Source organism: Syngnathoides biaculeatus, chromosome 6, assembly GCF_019802595.1.
Source record: "Syngnathoides biaculeatus isolate LvHL_M chromosome 6, ASM1980259v1, whole genome shotgun sequence".
Taxonomy (NCBI): domain Eukaryota; kingdom Metazoa; phylum Chordata; class Actinopteri; order Syngnathiformes; family Syngnathidae; genus Syngnathoides; species Syngnathoides biaculeatus.
Genome location: NC_084645.1, coordinates 11,608,521 through 11,632,975, shown reverse-complemented (window position 1 = coordinate 11,632,975; position 24,455 = coordinate 11,608,521). Strand labels below are relative to the sequence as shown.

The window sequence follows — 24,455 nt, the reverse complement described above, 5'->3', positions numbered from 1 at the left end:
GGAGTGCTGGTGCTGTCATCGGGCAGTAGGCAGGGTACACCCTGGATCGGTAGCTAGCCAATCACAGGGCACATAGATACAAAAAACAGTCACACTCATAATCACACCTAGGGGCAATTTAAAGTCTCCAATTAAGGTTGCATGTTATTGCAATGATTTCCAACCTTTATATATATTATATATAACATTTATATTCGCCCCCTGCCACCCCATTAACAGCAAAATTCAAAACATAGCAGAATGAATTTGCTCCGCCTTTGCAAATTTCCCACATTGTTTGCATTTATTTTAAATCACTTCAGAGAGTCACCCACATGATTGACTGATCGCTTCTTGTCTTGTGGGTCTCATTTCAAAGTTACCTCCATCCATTTTGTACTTCTTATACTGTTCAGGTTCACTGGTGAGCCTGAGCCAAACCCAGCTGGGATAGACTGTCCGTACTGATCACCCGTCAATGACAGTGCACAAGAAGACGAACCTTTCACATACTTGTACATATACCTATGGACAATTTAGAGTCTTCAATCAACCTAATATGCACGTAATGGGAATGTGGGGAGAAAAAACACACGGAAGTATGAGGGGAACATGCAAAGCCCTCAAAGAAAGAGCTGCCCCAAGATGTTAACCCATAACCTTTGACCCAGAGGCAAATGTGCAAACCATGTGTGACCAGGGTAACATGCAATGTTGAATAACTGAAGTTCATTCAAGATTTAATGACGGATTTACAGACCTCAACACATTTTATATTCCTTCAATAGAATGCAGCATAAAAACGTTTATTATATTTCCTGTACATCAGTTCGATTAAACCACAAACCAATGTGATATTCTCTCCAACAATACTCTTCAGAATGAAACTTTTCAGTTAGCAGTAGCAGAGAAAATGGAGCAACATCTGAACAATAAATAGGGTAGTATTAAATAATTCAGCAATTAGAGAGTAACTATAAAGAATGAAACTGACACCTGTCACCTACCATAACATGAGGTACACCTCCAGTCAAATAAGATCCAACCCAACATTACATTTACTGTATCAAAAACATTTGTACTAGTAAATATGAAGAAACTATTCAATATCAAGCCTCTTTCAGAGATGTATTCATTTACTATTCACTTTCTTGTGTTAATGTTTGTTATTGTGGTTGTAGCTGAGGTGATGTACTATCTCTTACTGAAACCCATTCAAGTGCTTCACTCAGCATGGATACTGTTAAATTAATACCTCTCTGATAGTCCATCCATTTTTTTACAGCACTTGTCCTCATTAATGTCACAGGTGAGCTGGAGCCTATGCTAGCCGACTTTGGGCGCACCCTGAATTCGTCATCAGTCAGTCACAGGACATATATAGACAAATGATTGACACTCACATTTACACATATGGACATATGGATGTTCTTCAATTACCCAACCAAGTCTAATGTATGTTTTCGACCATGGCAGGAAGTAATAGTAACCACAGAACATGGACCGAAGCGTGAGTTGAATTTCAGTTTTTGATCCAGCTCCTGGAATGTTACATTGTGCAGCTATGGCTAATGTTTTCCACTGCAGTAGCATTCAAGTAAAAACAACAACACTGCAATCGTACCCACACCGCATGTTGCGTAGGCGGAGACTTGACATGTGAAAAGACAATTCTTTTCTAAAATAATGACGGCGCTAACATTTTAGAATTTGCTTTTTTGTTCTGACTCGCTTTCAATGAAAACTCACTACTCTAAAATTGGTGTTTTCTCATGTTGATGAAATATTTCCATTTTTACAGATGTAAAACTGAATCATCACAGAAGTGTAAAAGTCTGTATCCCTTCAGAGCTGCTCATTAGTAACCTTTCTGATAGTCCCCATTAGCATAATGTTCTTCCTCTCCCTGCACAGTCAACCCCCTCTTCTTTTTCCAGCCATGTTTCCGACCTGACACATTATCCGTCGTCCCATAGTTCATTTTGGGAGCGGTCATGCTCTCACTGTTGAGGTCACACTCTTCGGCGAGCTCATCCTCTTCAACGAAACCACATTTTTCCTCACTCGTGCTCTCAGGGTTGGCCCAGTCCTGTTGTTCTCCCGAGGCAAAGCTAGCATAGAAGATGACCCCTGTGTAGTGCACCATGGATGCAATAACAAAGACGTTCTGCCACTCAAGACGGGTCTGGAAGAGGGGAGGAATGAACAGAGTCAAGGAATATCCTCAAGGAAGCACCACTCTTTTTGACTGCTCTGAGATAAGTGGTATGGTGATAAACCCACTGCAAACGACTGCTACTGTGTTTCCAAACGCCAGACTATCTTGTAATTTAACCTTGACTATATCAAATAGACAATACCAAACTCAAAATGTTGAAAGCTTTCATCTAAACAATGGCTACAGTGTATTTCAATTTGTTTTTTGTTTTTCTCAGTGCCACATTGGGAAGTTTGCATTAACGTTCAATGCCAAATAGACCATCACATTTTTTTGCATCTTGTCTTTCAGACAAGTCTTCATAATCTGTTGGCAGGTGAGAGTACAAAAATAAGATGGTTGTGGATTACCAAGGCAGTTAGCCTTGTATTGCTGTCAGTGCTAGCATTCATGCTAACAGGCTCACAGGACGGGTGGCGAGGAACGATGGTGGATGCGGGAATTGAAGTTCCATTTTTGGTCACCAAAATTTTGATGAGTGATGGAAAGACAACACGACTGAACATCCCAAACTGACACTTTATGACACCGAGTCCAAACACTTGTCACAGTATGGCAAATGGCAATTCTACACTACTAGGGTGTGTCGGAATATTTGACCAAAAGTAAGACAGAAAAAGCACAAGTCAATAGGAGCCCCAAATGCAATAAAACCACCTTAATGTTTCCGAGCCTGATTACGATGTCCCGTCTTATAAACATGAACAACACGCTATGCTAGATGTACACAAGATGTAGCGGGGCAGGCTTGTTGAAGAGAAACATGTACGACTGCCACCAATTACAACAACTATATCCAGCCTAATGGTGAGTTGTATTCTGAATCATTTGTTTTAATTTGTTTCTATGCTGGTGTGTTAAAATGTTTTTTTCCTGAAATTGGTCTGTTGCACTAAAAAGAGCTGAACTCTGAAAGGAAAAAAATGACATAAAAGTTGATTGACTTCGACTCAACTTTAATCACTTATAATCGACTGCCAGTAATAAGTCTTTAATCATTCAAATCCTTCCATAAATAATTATACCTTGTGTGTAGTCAGGGCTCCAACAATCAGGGGACACACCATTCCAGACAAAGTTCCCACTCCATTGGAAATGCCCATCAGAATGCTGGCATAGCGAGGTGCAATGTCCAGATGGTTGACATTAAACCCTGCCAACAAAGGATGCGTTTACCAACTTCTATTCTGAATACATTTCCAGTAATAAGAGCTTTTGGAAGTTATCAGGGCTAACAGCAAGAGAAGCTTGAACATATACACTACTCACAAAGACTTTCAGGTAAATCGCAGAATGAATCCAAAATGCACTGTAACCATTACAGGTGTGCTTATTTCCAAATGTCTTGTAACTTTTCAAAGAAGTTGAAAAGAAGTTTGCCCATAAAGGTTATATTGCATTTCACATTTATCCAGGAATTTTACCAGAAAGCCCTATTCATGACAAGTTTAATTAGTTCCATGACCAGGTTTGTAAATCAAGTCAGTCATACCTCCAATCAATTAACAGAAAAGCCATTAAAAATATTTCTTCAGTGAATCGAGGCTCCAGAAAGGCAGAGGTGTCGTAACCTTTATCTTCAAGTGTCAAACAATATTCAGAAAAATTGACGAATGTAAGGGTTACTTTAACTTTAAGAGTCCTGTACCCCACTGTGATAGTTCCACATCTGCTCCGAGCAGCTGTCCATATTCAGAAATAATATGAAAGGAATCTGTAGTAAGCTCACAGTGAAGTATTGGTTATTTGATGATCATAATTAATCATATTATGATGTGTTTACAAATTTGGACGTTGACACTGAGGAGAAAGTGGAGGAAAACCTTTTCTTAATTCCTGAGACATTAAAAAAGGGAAATGTTGTTACTTGATCGATGTAAAACTTCCCTCCATTCATCCATTTTCTTAGCCGCTTATTGTCTCCTTGGAGTGCTGGAGCCTATCCCAGCTGTCAACTGGCAGGAGGCACCAGGGTACACCCCAAACTGTTTGCCAGCCAATCCAAGGGCACATGGAGACAGACAACAGTCGCACTCGCAATTACACCTAAGCCCAATTTAGAATCTCTAATTAATGCATGTTTTTGGGATGTGGGAGGAAACTGGAGATACCAGAGAAAAGCCAAGCAGGCATGGAGAAAACATGCAAACTCCACACAGATGGGGCCAGGATTTAAACGCCGGTCCTCAGAACTATAAGGCCAACAGCCTAACTAGTTGCTCGACCCTGGCGCCAAATGTAAAACATTTATCATTATAATTTGTAGTAGTTGTCAGATACAGCTCACCTGTAGGCAGGGTGGCTGTTTTTTTGTTTTTTTGATGGGGGGCATAAAACCCAATTTTTTCAACTCCCACATAATCGTATTGTTGGCCATGTCAAATGTTAATCTTTCCCTGCATAAAATAAAGGACAGTGGGGCATAAATACCCCCTAGGCCATACTCTGGACATGACTTCACGAAGGGGTTCCACCTTAATATCCTTCACTTTCTTTTTACTTCACTGGTGCTCTGGAAAGCCTGAAGGTGACTTGTAACTCATGTTATTGCATGCAAATCAAGGCAAAAATATCTTCAAAACTGCTAAGTAGGGGCACTGATAAATTGAGGTACCATTGTAGTACCTGAGATGGCAAATCCACTAAAGCCCACAGCAAGCACCAAGAAGGAGATGGCCACAGCACGGGTGTGTGAAAAGCCAACCACTAGAAGCAGCGTTGCCTCCATACCAAAACCTGCAAAAAGAAAGCATATTTGGTCATGAACAAAAATAAATGCCAGCTGCAAGACAAGGACTAAAATGTGCGCCAACTGCATTTGGCAACTGTTCAAAAGAGTGAGCTTTGCACATCTACCGCTATGCCACATTGGGCACACTGTGACTTTATATTGGATTTGAGGTTTCAAAGACAATACTATGTAGTTGTTTTTTTTTTTTTTTAAATTAATTGAACAACAAAAACAGCAGCACAGTGGCACAGCTGTAGAGCATTGGCCTCACTGTTCTGTGGACCTGGGTTGAAATCCGGGCCCTGGCGGTATGGCGTTTGCATGTTCTCCCCGTGCTTGCGTGGGTTTTCTCCGGGCACTCCATTTTCCTCCCACATCCCAAAAACATGTATTAATTGGAGACTCTAAATTTCCCTGAGGTGTGATTGAGAGTGTGACTGTTGTCTGTCTCCAGGTTCCCTGCGATTGGCTGCCAACCAGTTTAGGGTGTACCCTGCCTCCTCCCCAATGACAGCCGGGGTTGGCTCCAGCACTCCCACGACCCTTGTGAGGATAAGCAGCTAAGCAAATGGATGGATGGATAAACAAAAACGGAGCCTGATTGTCAAAAAAAGCAGAACACAAAGAGAGGGAACAGCCAAGAAAAGAGAAAATTTTTAGATGACTCGAGCATTGCAATGAGAGACTTTTAACGTACCATATAAAGCTATAAATATTGTTTATTTTAAAACAAATAATAATATTACTAACAATAATACACTAATAATAATACATACATACATACACACATACTCTAAATATAAATGTGTGCGTGTGTGTGTGTGTGTGGGTGTGTGTGTGGGTGTGTGTGTCAGACTGTCTGTTGGTGAGTATATTGTACATGCTGTATTGTTAAAGTTACTTTGGTCTCACTTGTAGTTTTTTTCTGTTTATGTATTTTTTTATTGGATGACAGTCAATGTGCATGTTTGTATGTTACATCTGCAACATTGCGACGTCCTTCACTATCTTTTCACATTTTGGAATGCTGCAAAAGCTGTGGCTTCCTTACCCACCCACCCATCCATCCATTTTCTGAGCCGCTTATCCTCAAAAGGGTCACAGGGGTGATGGAGCCTATCACAGCTTTCATCAGGCACCACCGTTTACAATTTTCAGCAATATCACCTGTGCCCACTTTTACAATTATCAATGCGAGTGACCCCCACCACCACCCCGCCGCTCAAAAAGTTTGAAAACAACGCCTGGGAGTTAAATCTCTTCACATACAATAAATAAGGAACCCATCTGATTTTCCAGTTTGAATTCTATTGCTACTGTCGATTTATAATTGTCTACTGTCGGCCGTCAACCATTCCTGGGTGTATCCACATCTGACATCATCTATTGGGTGAATTCACTTTTTCTCTACATCATGCGGATGGATGACTTATCTTTTCCTCAACCTACCTCCACAGTTCATGAGTTTCCTCACATTTGTAGTTGTCATGATTTTGTTACTACGGAGGAAGTCTGCCAGCTGTCCTCCAAGTGGAACAACAATTGTCATCACCATGTGGGGCACAGCAGAAAGAATCCCCACCTGTAATAGCATCATACATTCTTAGGAAATAGCGTTCCCCTGATTCATGGTCTCTAATGAATACGTGTGATGATAGCATTAAGTCAACCTTGCTGATCGGAAAGCCAAAGACCTCTTCAAAATATGCCGGCTGGCTGATGAGAAGCAAGTAGAAGGTCCAGCTGCGGCAGAAATTGGCCACAATGATGGCATAGACTGGCATGGAGGTGAAGAAACGGCGCCATGGTGTCTTGAATTTCTTATCATATAAGAAGTGGGAAAAAAATCTTCAATTTGTAACCTCGACTTATGAAGTAATTACTTTCATTAATAGCTGTTCATCAACCTGAGTTATGTTCCGGTGGTGGGTTGTTTCACCGATGGTCGACTCAATGTATGTCCTTTCCTCATCCGTGATGGTTGGATGCACCGCGGGACTTCCATAGGCCAACAGAAGCCAGAGGACATACCACAGGATTCCAAAAACACCTTTTTATCAATGGAACAAAAGTGTGAATATAGTATACTCTGTGGCTAGGTCCTTTAAAAGTATTAATGGGAGCCGAGCAGAATCATGAAACAGAGCTGAAAACTTGACTCTCTACATGAGAAGCTTCATTGTTATTCAGATGAAGTGATGAGTCACAGCACCCAGACAGGAAAGTGCTATTTTACATTAATAAATCACGAGATTATATCATGCAAAAAGTAGAGTGGCTTTTTATTAAAACGCATCTAGCAAGATGTGAATTTTATATCAGTGTTAATCATTTTAATCAATCACCAAAGCAATTCAGAAAAGGTTTATTGTGCATGGCATTCAAAGCACAACTACCAGTAAAGTATCTTGATTGTTTAGAGATGATGGGCATCCAATAATGATTTCAGGTAGTGTTGTAATTCATTTATGTTTGTTGGCAGTGAGATTTGTTTTATATTTACCTGTATCCTGTGAAGTAGACTAATGCAGAGATACTTTGAGTAATTTAATTCAATTTATCAGATGAGTCGGCTGCAAACGGCAGCCATGATGTGCCGCCGTTCAGTGTGGTGCTCATTTAATTATATAGTAATCACCAATGATTTTGCACAGGCTGGAATTTGGGTACTTTTCGTTCGTGTGAAACCATCTTCAAATATAGTAGCCTCGTGTTATATATGTATGCTTAAGAAAGTGCATTGAATAAATTAAGTTCTCTGTTTGCTTTGATGTCTTCATAAACCACTTTGAATCACCTTGTTGTGGAATTGTGCTATACAAATAAACTTGGCTTGCCTTTCCTTGACTGTATTCTCAAAATTTCACATGCATGTGAACAGATGGCGACATTTAATTTCTTACCATAGATGTAAAAGACTGACGGCCACCCAATGTACTGAACCATCACGCCAGCTAAAGGCATGGCAATCACAGCTCCTGCATAGGATCCTGGAATGAGACAAGTTACATTTTAATGGCATTGAAGGCCGGTATGTTCCCAGGGCAGCAGTATTATGTGATCATTTTACAGGAGGGATGCGGGAATACACAATATAGAATTACAAAGTTTCATTTATGTCATGATCCTGCCGCTCCAGCCCGGGCTGTGCGGGTGTCCGTGCGGTTGCGCTGATTGGGAGGCGCACACCTGCGCCTCATGCGGGCTGATTATCCTGTGTAATTATATGACCCCGATGACGACTGGTCCCCGCCAGTTGTTGAGGTTCATGTCCCGTTCCAGCACTCTCGTATCCCTAATCGTCAACCCGTGTGTACCGACCTTCGCCTGTTCTCCGACCGACCCCGTAAGCCTGACTCCTTTGACACTGCTGCCGACCTTGATCGTTCTCCCGTGTACCGACTCCTGCCTGCCCGCTCACATGCTCTCTTCGCCCGACGTCCCAACTACCGCTGCTGCACCTGACTGCCTGCCCGATCCCCAACCACGAAATAATAAACGTTTCTCCCCAAACTACCTTGCATCATCCGAGTCCTGCATTTGTGTCCTACTCCCGTTCCGATGGGTCGTGACAATTTACTTGTAATATTAAAAATCTCTGATTGTTGATGGCACAATGCAAAGGTCTTTATGGGGAAGAGTGAAGTATTTAGACAAAGGTATTTCCAATGCATTATGAACTAAAAATGATGCAGCTGTGTCTACAACACGTTCATAGTGTTCTTTAAAACTACATTCGTGAGCTTTAATATCACTGATGTTGAACCATTCGGCTACCATTCACACCTACGGGCAATTTAAATTAAGGTAACGTGAAATGAAACCAAAGTACCCAGGGAAAGGTTTCAGCTCACCTGTGATTCTAGTGGGGACAAGTGGGATAGATAGATAGATAGATAGATAGATAGATAGATAGATAGATAGATAGATAGATAGATAGATAGATAGATAGATAGATAGATAGATAGATAGATAGATAGATAGATAGATAGATAGATAGATAGATAGATAGATAGATAGATAGATAGATAGATAGATAGATAGATAGATAGATAGATAGATGGATGGATGGATGGATGGATGGACTCACCACAGAAGGATGTTGTGGCTAGTCGACTGCGTTCAAGAGGTGGGGCCCATTTTGACCACATCCCATGGCATGATGGGTAAGTGACTCCCTGAATGAGAAATGTGCCAAAAAGGAAAGCACAACCATTAGTTGGTCCTTTATGACTTCACTATTTGGGATTTTTACCTCAACTAAGCCCTGTAGGATGCGAACAAACATGACACAGCCGTAGTGCACTCTTGCTGCTGATGGGATAAACATATTCAGCACTGATGTCAAGAAAATGGCAGCTCCAAACACCCTGTGGAGACAAATAAGCAGACATGATATTTTGACCAAAATTATGTACAGTATAAATAATTGTGCCTAAATACTGAAATACACAGTAGCAGAAATTGTCATAAATAAATGTGTTGTGAGACTGCACACTAAAGAATCTAAACAGCTTATGTCATAACCATCTTATGAACGTTTTTTTAAAAATTTCCCATTTCATTGTAAACTGCACTATTTAAAATTGTGATGTTAGAGTAAAGGCAACAATCTAGACCAATCAAATTATTAGGTTTGAATTTGCCCGCGTGAATTTGATCAGTTCCTACCTCTGACATGTCATCCTAGATTAAGCAAACATTTTATTTCTAGAAATGTGTTCTTAGTATCCTTTCCAGCAGCATGTTTCTTGTTTTACTTTTATTTAATTCTATTACATTTTTATGTTGTAGCAATGTCTTTTTTTTCTTGTAAATAAAGCATGTCTCTAAAACTCTACAATCTTTATTACATTGTTCTCCTCCTCCTCTTCCTACCCACATTGGTCATTGTAGAATTTTAGCCATGAGACAAGGAATCAAGGAACTCAAAAACTTCGATAAGATTTGTCCTATCACCAACATTTCTCTCAAAAAAATCTTGAAAACGAAGTGGCAGCACAGGTCCAGACTTCCTTCTCTCTTACTAACTTACAAACCCAATTGCAAACCAATGGTAATTAAGTAGAGACAGTTTTTAAAACGTAAATAATGAATACAATGATTTATTAATCCTTTTCAATATATTCAACTGAATACACTACAAAGACAAAATAATTAACGTTAAAAAAACTTGAAACTTTAGTTTTGTTTTTTTTCTTCCAATATATTCACTCACTTTTGATGCTTGTGACACATTCCAAAAAACCTAGGACAGAAGCTTGTGCACCACTGTGTTATTGTAGAGGCCATAAACGGGATATAGACGTCACCATTTTCACGGCGCCATATTGCTGGTCAAAAAGAGCTGCTCGACAGTGTGGGGGACATTGAACCGGAGGAGAATATTCACAATGCCCGAGACTTGTTGTGCTGTTGGTTGTTACAACAGACGAGACAGATATTCAAAGAGATCATTCTGTGGAATATCAGATGAAAAGATGATGGATTTCGGCAATTATACGTGATGGATGGTGCCCAACCAAATACACACGACTAGCGATCACTTCATTTCAGGTAGGAATTATTCTTCTCAATCTCAATCTCAAATTCCCAAGAATTATTTATAATGCCAATTTAGCTCATTTGAGAACAATGTGTTAAAAAAAAAAGAGGGAGTCGTCTCCAACATACATGGAAGCGTGTTGCGGCCATATGTTAAACTTCGGTAAATCTCTCTCTGACGGACTTTTTTTTTCTCTCTTTTTTTTTTTAATAATGCATTGTTCTCAAATGAGTCCAATGCCTATTTTAAAAAAAAGAAAATGTCACAGTGACGTTTACATAGATTAACGTGTGGCTGCAACACGCTTCCGTGTCCAGGGGCTAAAGCCTATCCCAGTGGTTTATTTTCTTTTTTTTAAATACACATTGGACTCATTTGAGAAGAATGCATATTTTAAAAAGAACGTCTGTCACAGAGAGGTTTACCGAAGTTTAACGTGTGGCCGCAACACGCTTCCTGTAAGGAGGTGCCGACTCGCTGTCTTTTTTTTCCCCCCGATCATAGTTAATGAATGTGAGTTTGTGTAAAACCAGGGGTCATTTATTTAAATGTTGGTATTTGTATTGAAAAAATCTGAGTGGCTCCATCGCGATGTGGGATTTATTCTTGATTGAGAACAGATCCAGCAACGAAGTATTTGTATGCATCGAGACATTTCTATGCTTTCAAACTTCTCAGTGTAAATCTCGACGACTTGGTCACCAGATACATGTGTCGATCCAGTTGTCCAGGACAAGCGGAAGCGGGTTAACTGTCCACTTTCTTATCGGCAAAAACATCGACTTTGGCATTAAATATGGGCCCTCTATGCCAAGTGTCTCTCATTTTTCCACGTACCTTTGTTTATTATCACCTTCTAAATGTTTAACGGTATTGGAGAAACCTCTGGGCGTCGTGCTATAAGACATATTTTCGTGCCGTCTCCAACCGACTTAGCTTTGAAGAATGCTCTGTTAGACCATCAATATGGCCAGTCACGTGAATTCGGTGATGTAGGTGCACGAACTCTATAACCCAAATCCCTGGCCTCACTGATCTCCTCCCACATCCAGGTTTTTTCCTCAGCGACCACCAAAACTGCATTCCTTTTCGCCAGGTGCCTCGGGAGTCCCACAGGCCAAAAAGCCCTGATGGGACTCCTTCTTCAACTTGACTGCATCCATCACTGTTGGTGTCCGCAAACGCGTACAGGGGTTGCCGCCACAACAGGCACCGACCACTTATGACCACAGCTCCGGTCGCCCACCTCAGCAATGGATGCACGGAACCTCGTCCAGTCTAAGTCAATGTTCCCTGTCAGGAGTTGGGAGTTAAAACTTCTTCTGACAGGGGAATTTGCCAACCATTACCAGCAGACCCTCACAATATGTTTGGGCCTGCCACGTCGGACCGGAATCTTTCCCCACCATCAGAGCAAACTCACAACCAGGTGGCGATCAGTTGACAGCTCCACCCCTCTCTTTACCTAAGTGTCCAAGACATGTGCCCCCAAGTCCGATGACACGACCACAAAGTCGATCTACTCACTGATCGCAACAAGCAACTCATATATACACAAAGTGTTTATGTGTCTCCCACTTTTATTTTCATCCTAATGACTTAGAATTGATTTCGTCAGTCCCACCACATTCCAGTTGGAAAGCAGGTCATGATCCTTGTCTTGCATACTTCTTCTGTCCTTGTCCTGACCTATCTTGCCATGTTCTTCCTTCACAACATTCATTTTTAATGTTTCTTTGTGTTAGATATGGTATGATTTACTTTTCTCATTCTGTTTACTGTTAGCGCTTTGTCTTTGTCGCCAATCACGGTACTGATTGGCGATACTGGCAATTTTTTTTTAATTTATCAGCCTTTCAAAGAGTTACAGCTCTCATCTCTGATTGTCAATCATGCACGTAGGTAAAATGATCAAGTCCATATTTTTCTTCTTGAACACCATCGGGATTCTAAGCTCCCTCCATTCTTCTCCTTCACTGAAACCTCCACACTCTTTTTCCAAAACATGGTGTAGGTGACACGTAATATTCCAGTGGCTGGTGTTTCAGAAAGAAATCAGAGGCAGGATCTTTCATTATTAACTCTGTCAGTGGCATGTCCTCTTTTCCTATGAAGCTTTTATTACAGGACTACTATCTGCTCCATCGACGCTGCTCAGAGCACTGAACAGGTTTAACTATTTAAACACACTACCCTCAAGCTGATTTCAGTGGTGTTTGTCTAAGTAAATGCTCTTCATGCAACAACGACAACCATGCTTATGTTAAAATTGGAATATTCTATGCAGTCCCTGTAGCAGTGCAATACAGTACACTCAAAAGCTGCATCTTTTGGTTTATTTTATGCATTATTGGTTATTAAATTGCGTGTAGGGAACCTAACCACGAGTATGCTTTTAGGGGTTCTTATTTTCTCAAAATTAAGCAAAAATATGTAGTTTTCGTTTTGAAATTGTGAGGGTTTTTTAGCCAAACATACAACTATTAAACCCTTTGGAGCAAGAACAACAAACAAAAAAAATATTTTTTAAAAATCAACAATAAAAATATGGTAACCGTTGATGTGTTTTTATTGAGTGTAAGTGTAGGGAAAACCCCAGCTCTTTTCCACTCTTCTACATTTAAAAAAGTACAATTTGTATCAATTGTATGGATAGTGAGTTTATTGTTAAAAATGTTGTGGTCATTATTAAGTTGTTAATTGCTGATAGAAAACATTTTTAACCAATTAATAAACTGTTAACCAAAGCGGCCATATTGTAAAGATATCAATCCATGGTTCCATGAATTAGAACTTCCAGTAAGCCAATGCACCAAAGTCAATAAAGAGATGTGACCTGTTGGCAGACAGCTTGTTTGAGATGAAACCACCAGGAATTTGTGTAATGATGTACCCCCAGAAGAAAGAGCCATGGATAAGTCCAACTGTCTCTGGGTTCCAGTTGAACTCAGCTTTCTAAAAAGAAAATGAAATTTAAAAAATGGGCGGTGTGTAATGAAATCACTCAGGGTCTTGATAAAACCATCACCGTGGAAGTTCCACAAAAGTATCACCAAAAAAAATCATCCACCTGAAGAACTTCAGTTCCATTAACAAATGCCGTATTGTTGTTAACCATCTCCACAATTGCAACACCGAGGTTACAGCGGATCCCAAATGAGATGCAGAAGCCCAGACCACTGAGGATGGCGATGATGTAGCGCTTGGGAAGACCGCCACAGTTCCAATCCAGCAGGGGAGCAGGATGAGATGTAGATGCCACCGGACGCCCATCTTCTGTCAGTTCAATGTGGTTCTCTTCTACATTGTTGCCATCTATTTTCCTGCACAGCAAAGAGTAGAGCAAATAAATGTGTTTTTAATGAAGTGTATGTGCATGTGTACTGTATATATACATTGTGTTACCAATTCTTTTGTGAATATTTTTTCCTTCTAAATAACTGGTATAAATGATAGTCAGCATATTGTTCAAGTTATTAACAATTTAAATGTTTTGGAATAAACGTCCTCTCAGTTATCCCATTTTCAGGGGAATGGATGGAAGGGTGGGGTGCTACATTTAAACAAATAAAACGTACCTTTCTAAATTATTACACATAGTTGTTTAACATTTTACATGTTGTAAAGAATGAAACATAGTCATTTATTGAATTTACAGCATTAGGACATATTTAGTCAAATCTAAAGCTATTTAAATAAAAAAAATCTCTTCACAGATCAAGTTAGATTTTAACATAGGATTCCTTTTTTGATCAGCACAATGAAAAATTGGTTAGCACATTAGCCTCACAGTTCTTAAGACCAGGGTTCAAATCTTGGCTCTGCCTGTGTGGTGTTTGTATGTTCTCCCAATGCCTACATGGGGTTTCTCCGTGTACTTTGGTTTCCTCCTGCATCTCAAAAACATACATGGTAGGTTAATTGGAGACTCTCAATTGCCCGTAAGTGCGAATGTGATTGTGAATGCTTGTTTGTTTGTACATGCACTGCGACTGGCTGACGACCATTTCAGGGTGTACCCCAATATAGCTGAATATAGCTGGGACAGGCTCCATCACATGCCCGACTCTAGTGAGGATAAAATGAATTATCCATCCATTTTCCAAGCCGCTTGTCCTCACAAGGGTCGCGGGAGTGCTGCAGCCTATCCCAGCGGTCAATGGGCAGGAGGGAGGGTACAACCTGAACTGATTGCCAGCCAATCGCAGGGCATATAGAGACAAACAGCTCCACTCACAATCACACAGATGGATGGAGTATTGGATGGTTAGTGGATGACCACCATGTCCCAACAAGATTTCGATATCAGAGAGAAAGTGGCAGAGTCATGTTTTGGACTGGGATCATAGGGCGAGAGCTTGTTGGTCTTTATTGGGTCCCTGAAGCTGTTAACATAATTACTAATAGAACTTGCACTTTCTAACTGACCGCTTTCTTCCATGGTACAAAAAGAAGAGTGCTTTCTGGAGCAAAATCTTCTTCATGCATGAGAATGCGCCATTTAATGCCGCAAGGAATATTTCTGCATTGGCTTCCATGATCCGAAATGAGAAACTAATGGTGTGGCCCCAATCATCCCCTGACCTCAGCCCTGTTGAGAACCTCTGCAGCTCTCTCAAGCAAAAGATTGTTGAGGGTGAGCAGCAGTTCACATCCAAACAGCATCTCTAAGAGGCTTTTGTGGCATCCTGCAAACAATCTCTCTCCTCTCCCCTGTCATTCCAGCACATTCCTTGCTTGCACACCTGTCACCATTCACCCCTCGTTACCACCTGCACCTTTCAGAAACTCTTGCCAAAGTATTGCAGTCTTCAAAGCGGTACCACGGCTCCTCAGTCTCCATATAAGTCTACTCATTTCCTCATGTCCCTTTCTGAACTCCGTGTCTCTCCTTATTCTCCATGCTCCCTCCATGTTCCTTGCACCGACACTGGCAAGCCAGCCATCTGCCTTCGTCACCGCATTCCATGCCTCAACAACACACCTCAAGGACTATCTACATTTCCCTTTTTTTCAATTAACTGTTCATGTCAACCTCTCAGACTCTTCTTGCTCTTGGGTCCAGTCTCCAGTCGAATGTGACAGAATACTCTTAATCCCCAAATGCTCAAATAAATGCGCTAAAACTCTGCTGTCAGGGGCCCCTCTTCCTTCTAGTCATCTATTTGACCTTTTCCAAGCTGAGAAATAGCCAAAGGAGTACTATATCCAGGATTCATTGTCTTCTGGAATTATTTGACCTTCCTCATCTCCATTCAGGGCAGAGTTCTTTTTCATTGAGAAGAAAGACACCACTAGCCGCCCTACTGTGGACTCACTGACATCACCATTAAAGACAAATCACCACGACCTCTCATTGACCCGTCATTTGAACCCCTCTCTGATGCCCAAATATTCATCAAATTGGACCTGCAAAATACTTACCACATCCCTATCTGAGAGAGGAAGACTGCTTTCAATACCCATCTTGGACCTTTTGAATACTTAGTCATGCCATTCAGATTAACCAACGCTTCTTCAGTCTTCCAAGCCTTCATCAATGACATTTTCTGTGACTTCTTAAACCGGTTCGTTTTTGTTTACTTCCTTATTTTTTCGTGCTCCCCAGAAGAACGCCAAACTCGCACACACCATGTCCTCCAGTGCCTCCTCGAACACCTTTGGCATGTAAAACACGACAAATATGATTACACTTCTCCTCCTTACATTTTTTCGGCGACATTATTGCCAAAGGTCAATTGTAACCCATCCCTGGTAAAATCAAAGCAATTGTAGACTGATGGATTCCAACCACCCGGCAAGTACTACAAGGTGTCCTTGGATTCATCAACTTCTACCACGCTTCATCTGCAATTACAGCAAGGTCGCACTTCCCCTAACGAGCCTTACACCACCATGTCTACCTTTCAGTGGACCCAGCCAGCATCTCAACCTTTCAAGTAACTCTGAACTCTTTTCACCAGTGCTCCCATCCTACGCCACACCAACCCCTCCCTCCAGTTTGTGATGATGGTGGATGCATCAGACACTGGGACTGGGATCATCCTCTCACAGGAGGACCCCACATTCCAAAAACTGTGGATTTTCCTCCCCTCGCCTGTCCCCCACTGAGAAGAATTATGACATTGGCAACTGAGACCTGCTAGCGATCATATGGGCATTGGAGGAGTGGCTGCATTGGCTGTATGGGACAGAGTTACCAATTATTATTTGGACCGACCATAAGAATCTTACTTACCTACGTTCTCCCAAAGGCCCTAATCTGCGACACGCTCGCTGGGCGCTCTTCTTGACCAGATTCAATTTACTGGAACAGTAAAAACCTCACACCCTATCCTGCATACTCTTACCCTCTTCTAGCCCTGCGGAACATGAGAATTTTCTGCCTTGCTCCTGCTTCCTAGGTACCGCCTCCTGGTATATAGAACGTATTGTCAAACGCACTCAACAGACTCACCCTAACCCCAAGCATCAGGAAGGGCATCCGGCGTAAACCTGTGCCAAACAAATTCGAGCGTTCATCTAAAGAATCCCATACCAGATCGGTCGTGGCCCGGCTTAACAACGCCCGCCCCTGGCACCGCTAACCTCCAGGGCGTCGGTGGAAATACAGCTACTGTGGGTCGAAGACAAAGAAGAGGAGAAAATCAGATTCATCAGAAGAAGAGGAATGCACAGAGCCTACAACTGAGTGGAGGGACTTTGAATGTTGAGACTAAGACAGGAAAATCTCAAGAGTTGGTTGACATGATGCTTAGGAGAAAGGTTGATATATTGTGCCTCCACGAGAGCAGGTGGAAAGGTAGTAAGGCTAGAAGTTTAGGAGCAAGGTTTGAATTGTTTTACCATGGATTAGATGGGAAGAGAAATGGAGTAGGGTTTATATGAAAGTAAAAGCTGGCAAGGAATGTCTTGGAGGTAAAAAGAGTATCAGATGGAGTGATGAGCCTGAAACTTGAAATTGAGGGTGGTATGTATAATGTGATTAGCGCCTATGCCCCACAGGTAGGATGTGACCTAGAGTTGAAAGAGAAATTCTGGAAGGAACTAGATGAAGTAGTTCTGAGCATCCCAGACAGAGAGAGTTGTGATTGGTGCAGATTGTAATGGGAACGTTGGTGAAGGAAACAGGGACGATGAAGAAGTGATGGGTAAGTAAAGCATCCAGGAAAGGAATTTTGAGGGACCGAAGGTGGTGGACTTTGCAAAAAGGACGGAAATGGCTGCACTGAACATTTTTATTTCCAGAAGAGGCAGGAACATAGAGTGACCTACAAGAGCTCAGGTAGAAGCACGCAGGTAGATTAAATTTTGTGCAGACGATGTAACCTGAAGGAGGTTACTGATTTTAAAGTAGTGGTAGGGGAGAGTGTATCTTGACAGCATAAGATGGTATTATGTAGGATGAATCTGGTGGTGTTTAGGAAGATTAAGAAGACAAAGGTAGAGCAGAGAACCATGTGGTGGAAGCTGAGAGAGGAAGAATGTTGTACGGCCTTTCAGAAAGAGGTGAGATTGGCTCTCGATGTACAGGAGAAGCTCCCGGAAGACTGGATTACTACAACCAAGGTGATCAGACAGACAGGCAGGAGAGTAGTTGGTGTGTCTTCTGGTAGGAAAGGGGAGGAGGCTTGGTGGTGGACCCCAAAATACAGGAAGTCATACAAGGAAAGAGATTAGCGAAGAAGAAGTGGGACACTGAGAGGATTGACGAGAGGTGAAAGGAATACATTGAGATGCGACATAGGGCAAAGGGAGTGGTGGCAAAGGCTAAACAAGAGGCATATGATGACATGTTCACCAGGTTCGACACGAAAGAAGGAGAAATGGATCCCGACAGGTTGGCCAGACAGAGGGATAGAGATGGGAAGGATGTGCAGCAGGTAAGGGTGATTAAAGGTCAAGTGTCATCCCTATAAACATTCTAAAATAGATATTGTAATGAAAAATACATATAACATTATTCACTTCAATGTCTATATGAAAAAATAAATGTGAGCGGAGAGCACGTCACGGAAAGTTGCAAAAGTGTCATTCTACGACATCCAAGTGGTCGCCATATTGGCTGCATCCTCTGTCCGTGATGTCACCCGGACATTTTCCAATGAAAACACGCGGTGCACCCAACAATGGGAGACGAACACGCCCCTTCTGACATGGAAGACCACGCAACCAAATGAAGTTACCGGGGCAATATTACCCTATTGTTTCGAGCCATATTCAGATTATATGCGATCACGGCCAAACCGCCTTCCCATCTGATCCACTTCCGTGGCGGAGGTGAGCCATCGTGGCTACTCGCAGGCAGCTGGTGTGGCTCATTTTCGGCGTCGAGGTGGCTTATCACGGAGCCGAGCCGTTCTGCTTCAGGGGGTTGTTCAAAGCCGCCACAGTAGCGATGAACAACACCGTCGAGCCGGAGCACTTTACTGCGTTGTCGTCGCACGCGGCTGAGTGAGGCAGAGCCAAACTGTGCTGCTCTAGGGAGTTGAGCATAGCCGCCGCAGTGCACGATGAACAACACCGTCGAGCGGGGAGCTTTACTGCGTTGTCATCGCACGCAGCTGAGTGAGGTAGAGCCGAGCCGTGCTGCTCTAGGGAGTTGAGCATAGCTGCCGCAGTATGCGATGAACAACACCGTCAAGCCGGGGTGCTTTACTGCGTTGTCGTCGCACGTGGTTGAGTGAGGCATTGTCGGCTGCGTTCTTCAGAGCTGCCGCCGTCCGCAAGCCCGGCGCGCAGCCTTCACCGAAGCCGTGACCGCGAACGCGGCGCCTCAGCCGGTGTGGCTCATGTTCGGCGCCGTCGTGGGTTACAGTGCAGCCGAGCCGTGCTGCTTTAGGGGGTTGTTCAAATCTGCCACAGTAGCAATGAACAACTCCGTCGAGCCAGGGCGCATTACTGCGTTGTCGTCGCATGCGGCTGAGTGAGGCATTGGTGCTGCGTAAATCATTACATATCTATAATCATGAAACATTAGATATGAGTGTTGCATAGGGCTGTAGTGCTACACTGTGTGAGGGAAGGACAGGAGAAGATAGAACAGGACAAGGTCAAGAAAAGCAGCATGCAGGACAAGGGTTGTGAACCCAGCTGTACAACTGAAATGTAATGGGATTGTGGGACTGATGATGCAAATTATTAAAGTCTAAAGGATCAAAGTGTGAGTGAGGGGATACCGAAGAATTTGCATCATCATGTGTGATTTGTTGCAATAAGTGACTGGTCCCACACTCAGCAAAAGAGTCCCAGGGGTCTATTCCAGCAGCCACGTGCAAGTGAATTAACGCCGTTTCAGATGCACAATGACTGAAACGTGCTGTAATTGCTGTGCCTGCACCGCGGTGGCTGAGGAATCAACTCAAGCAATCAAGAGGCAGGATCCGACCTAGGAGTCCACCCAAGAGCAGCCCAGGGCAAGGAACACAATCCACACCGAGGTACACATGGCGGTCCACTGGGCTCACAGAGGCACAACAGCAACCATATACAACACACACACACACACACACATATATATATATATATATATTATATATATATATATATATATATATATTAGTATAGCAGCTGTAGAGTGTTGGCCTCTCAGTTCTGAGGTTCAAATCCTGGTCCCGCCTGTGTGGAGTTTGCATGTTTTCCCCGTGCCTACGTGGGTTTTCTCTGGGTACCCTGGTTTTCTCTCACATCCCAAAAGCATGCATTAATTGGAGACTCTAAATTGACTCGAGGTGTTATTGTGAGTGTGACAGTTGTTTATCTTCATGTGTCCTGCGAATGGCTGGCAACCAGTTCAGGGTGTATCCCGCCTCCATCCCATTGACAGCTGGGATAGGCTCCAACACTCCCACGACCCTCATATATATATATATATATATATATATATGTGTGTGTGTGTGTGTGTGTGTGTGTGTGTGTGTGTGTGTGTGTGTACACACACATCCAAATTATCTGGGGGGGTGACATTTTGTCTCTGCACCCTCATTCTGATGCCTACCTGTCATTTTGTGTGTATGTGCGGATTTGATTAGTGGGTGTGTAAACCATACCCCCAAAAAGTATACAGTTGATAAGGTATGATTAATTTGTGGAGGTTGTGTGTCTGTGTGTGAGCTGGTGAGTTGGTCAAATAAGAATGAAAAATATATAACAATCAGATTTTGTGTTCATCCATTATTCAGCAACTAATGTTGCTGTATGATTATTACAACAAAAAATGGCATAATAGACAAATTGCTCTCTCTGCCTCTATCAGGTTTTATAGATCTACCTTTTTGGCATTTCGAGGGGAGGAACATTATACAATGTGTTTCAAGTACAGTGCAGCACAGAACCGAGATTTTAATCTGGTATATTGATTGCAAATGAGAAATGTCAATGTGCCCGTACTAAAACTGTAGGAACATAAATCTTTTATGACTCAAAAAATTGTTTATGTTTTACATATATACGAAAACTGCAAAGTGCATGAACACACACTCACACACATCCCTCTGTGAATTATTTATCATTATGTTTTACTGTCTTAAAATTAACCCAAGATTAAATTACAGGTATTGCTCACTAAGCACAAGTCTACAGTATACGCATCATTTGAACATCAGAAAATGTTTGATTCAATAATCTGAGAAATCTGAGTGAATAATCAATATACAACCAATCTCTCGTTAAAGAATGAAAAAAATAATAATTTATGCTCGCACCTTTGCAATTTCCCCAGAGAGTTGCCCACTGTATTCTTCACTTCTTCTGTCCCAGGGTTGAGCATATGCTCCCTGAAAGTTCCCAAAGACATGTCGGTTTCTTCACCTTGATTCAAAAGTGTCTTGATGGAAAAAAATAAAAATAAACATTAGATGTTCCCCATTCTTAGTGCGCTTGAGACACAAGAAGTTGTCTCCACCTTTGAGTAGTGCCAAAGACAAAATGCACGTTAGCCTCCCACTTTGTCCGATGATTCAGTGGGTTTCGGAGAGAGAGAGACAAGGGTTGATGATGTTGTTGCAGTATTCCTTAATGCCAGTTTCATCTCTGAAAAGTTCCATTTGAAAGAAGGAATTGAATGCAAAGTAGAGTGGTGAATCCAGGTTTAGTCTTCAGTGTTCCTTTTTTTCTTCACCTCCATGTCATATACTGCCAAATAGGAGGGGCAGATGTTGTCCAACCCCTCGCTTTTTACACCCTCATCCTCTCTATCGTCACAATCATCGCGCCAACGTCATCTCTGCAGGTTCATCTGATCTCAGCCAGGCAGGTGAATAATGAAAGATGCATGAGCTTGACGAATGACATCGAGGAAAGACAAAGGTGCAGTATATACACCCTAAATTGCAAATTGTGTTACTTGCCAAATTACGATATCCATTATTCGATTAATTGCATTGATTACCCTACATGATGTTTAGGGATGTTCTAATCTGACATACTCAAGTGTTTGATTGTTATGCCGACATAGCTTTGAGAGCCATTGTTTTGACCGCATGACTGTCAGGGCCCACACAGCTTTCAAATTCGTTCATTTTCTATTGTGCTTCTCCTCATTAGCATCGCAGGTGAGCTGGAGTCTATCACAACTATGACTTCGCCCAACCATTTCCCCAGATGGATTCACTTTAGACAACCTTTAATACAGTACATAAAACTTTAACAGGGAAATGTTGTTTTAATCAGGTCTGTCGGGGATCAGGGGGTCGGAGGTTCAGAAGATCGACGAGGTGCTGACCTCACTTTGCCCACAGAGGAAATAATTTTACCTGGTCCAACCACCATTTCTTGTGCTATTTCTCATAAACAGGCTGTCAAGGTGGCTAGAAAGCGAAATGAGATCTTCGAGTGAGGAGGGCTCAACCTGGGCAGTGAGCTAGTCCTTCAGCTGCTCCAAAAGCCCTTCAACGCGACATCATCCCACTGGCATTCCCCCGCAAACATTTTGACTTCACCTGAATAGACTGCTACGGAACTAGTCCCATGAGTGGGCATAAGGAAGCGAAGAGTGGCCTCCCTGTCCTGAATGGGGTTGATCAAAGACTTTCTTTAGTTCAGCGAAAAAGAGTTAAATGAATTATGCCAAGACACAGTTGTCTACGTACAGTAGCTGCTTTTCACGTAGGATGTTAGTGACAAAAGCGAATCGATTGTTCAGTGGGATATATTAATGGTTGAAAAATTGAAAACTAAAGAAAAAGTAGGAGGAATTGGCTCCATACAACTAATTCCCAGTATAGGGCTTGGGCAGAGGAGCATGGGGCTCTTTGTTTGGGAGGTGGGATGGACGGAGCCTGTGAGCTCAGAAGTACTTTCGGGAAGGTGCTCCTACTGTATTATGGAAGAAAGGAGGGAGAGAGTGTAATAACTCCATAATCTCTTGGAGAGCTATATCCAGTCTTACAATATGGCCGCCTTGGAGGGTGAGTGCTTATCTAAATGCCTTTGGGGCTGCTGGGTCCGTCAAGGCCAGAGTTCTGTCACAATGTGATGGTAGTAATTCTAACTAGACTCAGGAGCAGGCAGAGGCTGAAGACGTTTGTGGAGAAGGGTTATTTGTGAAGGGAGTCAGAGGTGGATCAGAGTGGAGAGGTGGTGTTGCAGGTGACCGAATGGTGGAAGAGGTCTGTAAGACAGAGAACATGGAAGGAGCAATGAGGACAAGGAAGTACATGGAGGCCAGAAATACTGCAAAGACGAGCAGGGTTTACATGTAAGTTGAGAGCATTAGTACCAAGGGGGAACCTTAATACTCTGGCAGTAGAGTCGTGGATCTGGCAGGCTTAAATGCAGGTGATGATAAGCCTGATTGACAACAGGTGCACGACTGAGGTGGTGCTGATTACTGTGAGGGGGGGGGGGCGAGCACAAGCGAACCTCCAACAAAGGAAATGCAGGTTACAGCTCATGACAACATGTTATAGTTACATATCAACTCATACGTTTCCAAAGGTGTTTAGACACTAAAAAAGAATCCCAGCGCATCAATTGACAATACTGCCTTGCTCATTTTCCCACATCCTATCCTGCCCTTTTCCGTTTTTTCTTATCTTGCTCTTTTGGTTTGTTAATGCATGTCCTCACCCTCCTTTCTACAAATAATTGTTTTAATGTTACTTATGTCCAAATATCAGCATCAGAATCAAAAGCAGCTTTATTTGCCAAGTATGTAAACAACACACAACAAATTTGTGGCTAGACTATTATTCCGTGATGGTTTTCACCCCCTATTGCCCTCTGTCTGTCCCTTAAAATCATTTTCTATGCAGATGCAATAAACATGAGAATAATTAATTCATTTATTTTCTGAGCTGCTTATCATCATAAAGGTCACGGGAGTACCTCCGTGTAGAAAATACACTTGTGAGTCCCCACGTTTTTGTTATATTGAAAGCCCTAGTCCGGGCGCAGAGAAGGAAAGCCCAGATATTTGCTCGTCATGTAGATACCCTTGAGAAATTCAAATGAACTGATTTCAGGCCTTTCATCAGAAAAACGTCTTGAACTCAGGAATGCTGGATTATTTTCATTTATAGTTCATGTTTCCTGAGGCCCCATAGAGTCAATTTTACATCCCAAAAGTAGAAAAGGTTACATTGGTAAAATATGACACCTATATATTGTCTCAGATGGATGTAAAAGGTATTTACTGTCATTTATGATTAATAAATAATTATTCCAGATAAATCAAGAGAATTTTAATACATTTTCGTGGCACAGGTGATGATCTCTCGTGACAACACTGACAAAAAGAGTCGTTTGTGTGATTTAATTATTTTTTTAAGAAAATTAACAAAATTTCCCACATTTTAAGATTGTGCAACTGCAGTATAAGAACTTTTTAGCCCAGTATTGGCCACAGCACCATGGTTGGGAATAATTACTGTAAAGGATGAAAATTGAGTCCGTTTCACAACAAGTGTTTGATTTGACTCATTTATGCATATGAATAAATTTGTTTGTATTTTTAATTTTATTATTGTTGTCTGTCAATTGAC

At 42.0% G+C, this 24,455-nt stretch overlaps 1 protein-coding gene across 5 annotated transcripts; it reads right to left on the bottom strand.

The window, feature by feature from the left end:
* Nucleotides 1-776: 776 nt before the first annotated feature.
* Nucleotides 777-24,179, bottom strand: slc17a8 (solute carrier family 17 member 8). Of its 5 annotated transcripts, none has more exons than XM_061823654.1 (15): nt 23,169-24,179; nt 21,593-23,083; nt 21,377-21,504; nt 21,177-21,298; nt 13,544-13,796; nt 13,310-13,428; nt 9,184-9,298; nt 9,019-9,106; nt 7,832-7,918; nt 6,836-6,978; nt 6,599-6,748; nt 6,378-6,510; nt 4,823-4,933; nt 3,223-3,350; nt 777-2,164 (listed from the first exon to the last, which is right to left on the bottom strand). In XM_061823654.1, the coding sequence occupies exons 4-15, from the start codon at nt 21,266-21,268 to the stop codon at nt 1,838-1,840; spliced, it is 1,746 nt and encodes a 581-aa protein (XP_061679638.1). In that variant the 5' UTR covers nt 21,269-21,298; nt 21,377-21,504; nt 21,593-23,083; nt 23,169-24,179; the 3' UTR covers nt 777-1,837. The 5 variants fall into 5 exon arrangements, with proteins under 5 accessions (XP_061679638.1, XP_061679639.1, XP_061679636.1 ...); XM_061823655.1 differs by having other exon boundaries at nt 21,377-21,709; nt 22,862-23,083; XM_061823652.1 differs by having other exon boundaries at nt 21,377-23,083.
* Nucleotides 24,180-24,455: the final 276 nt, after the last annotated feature.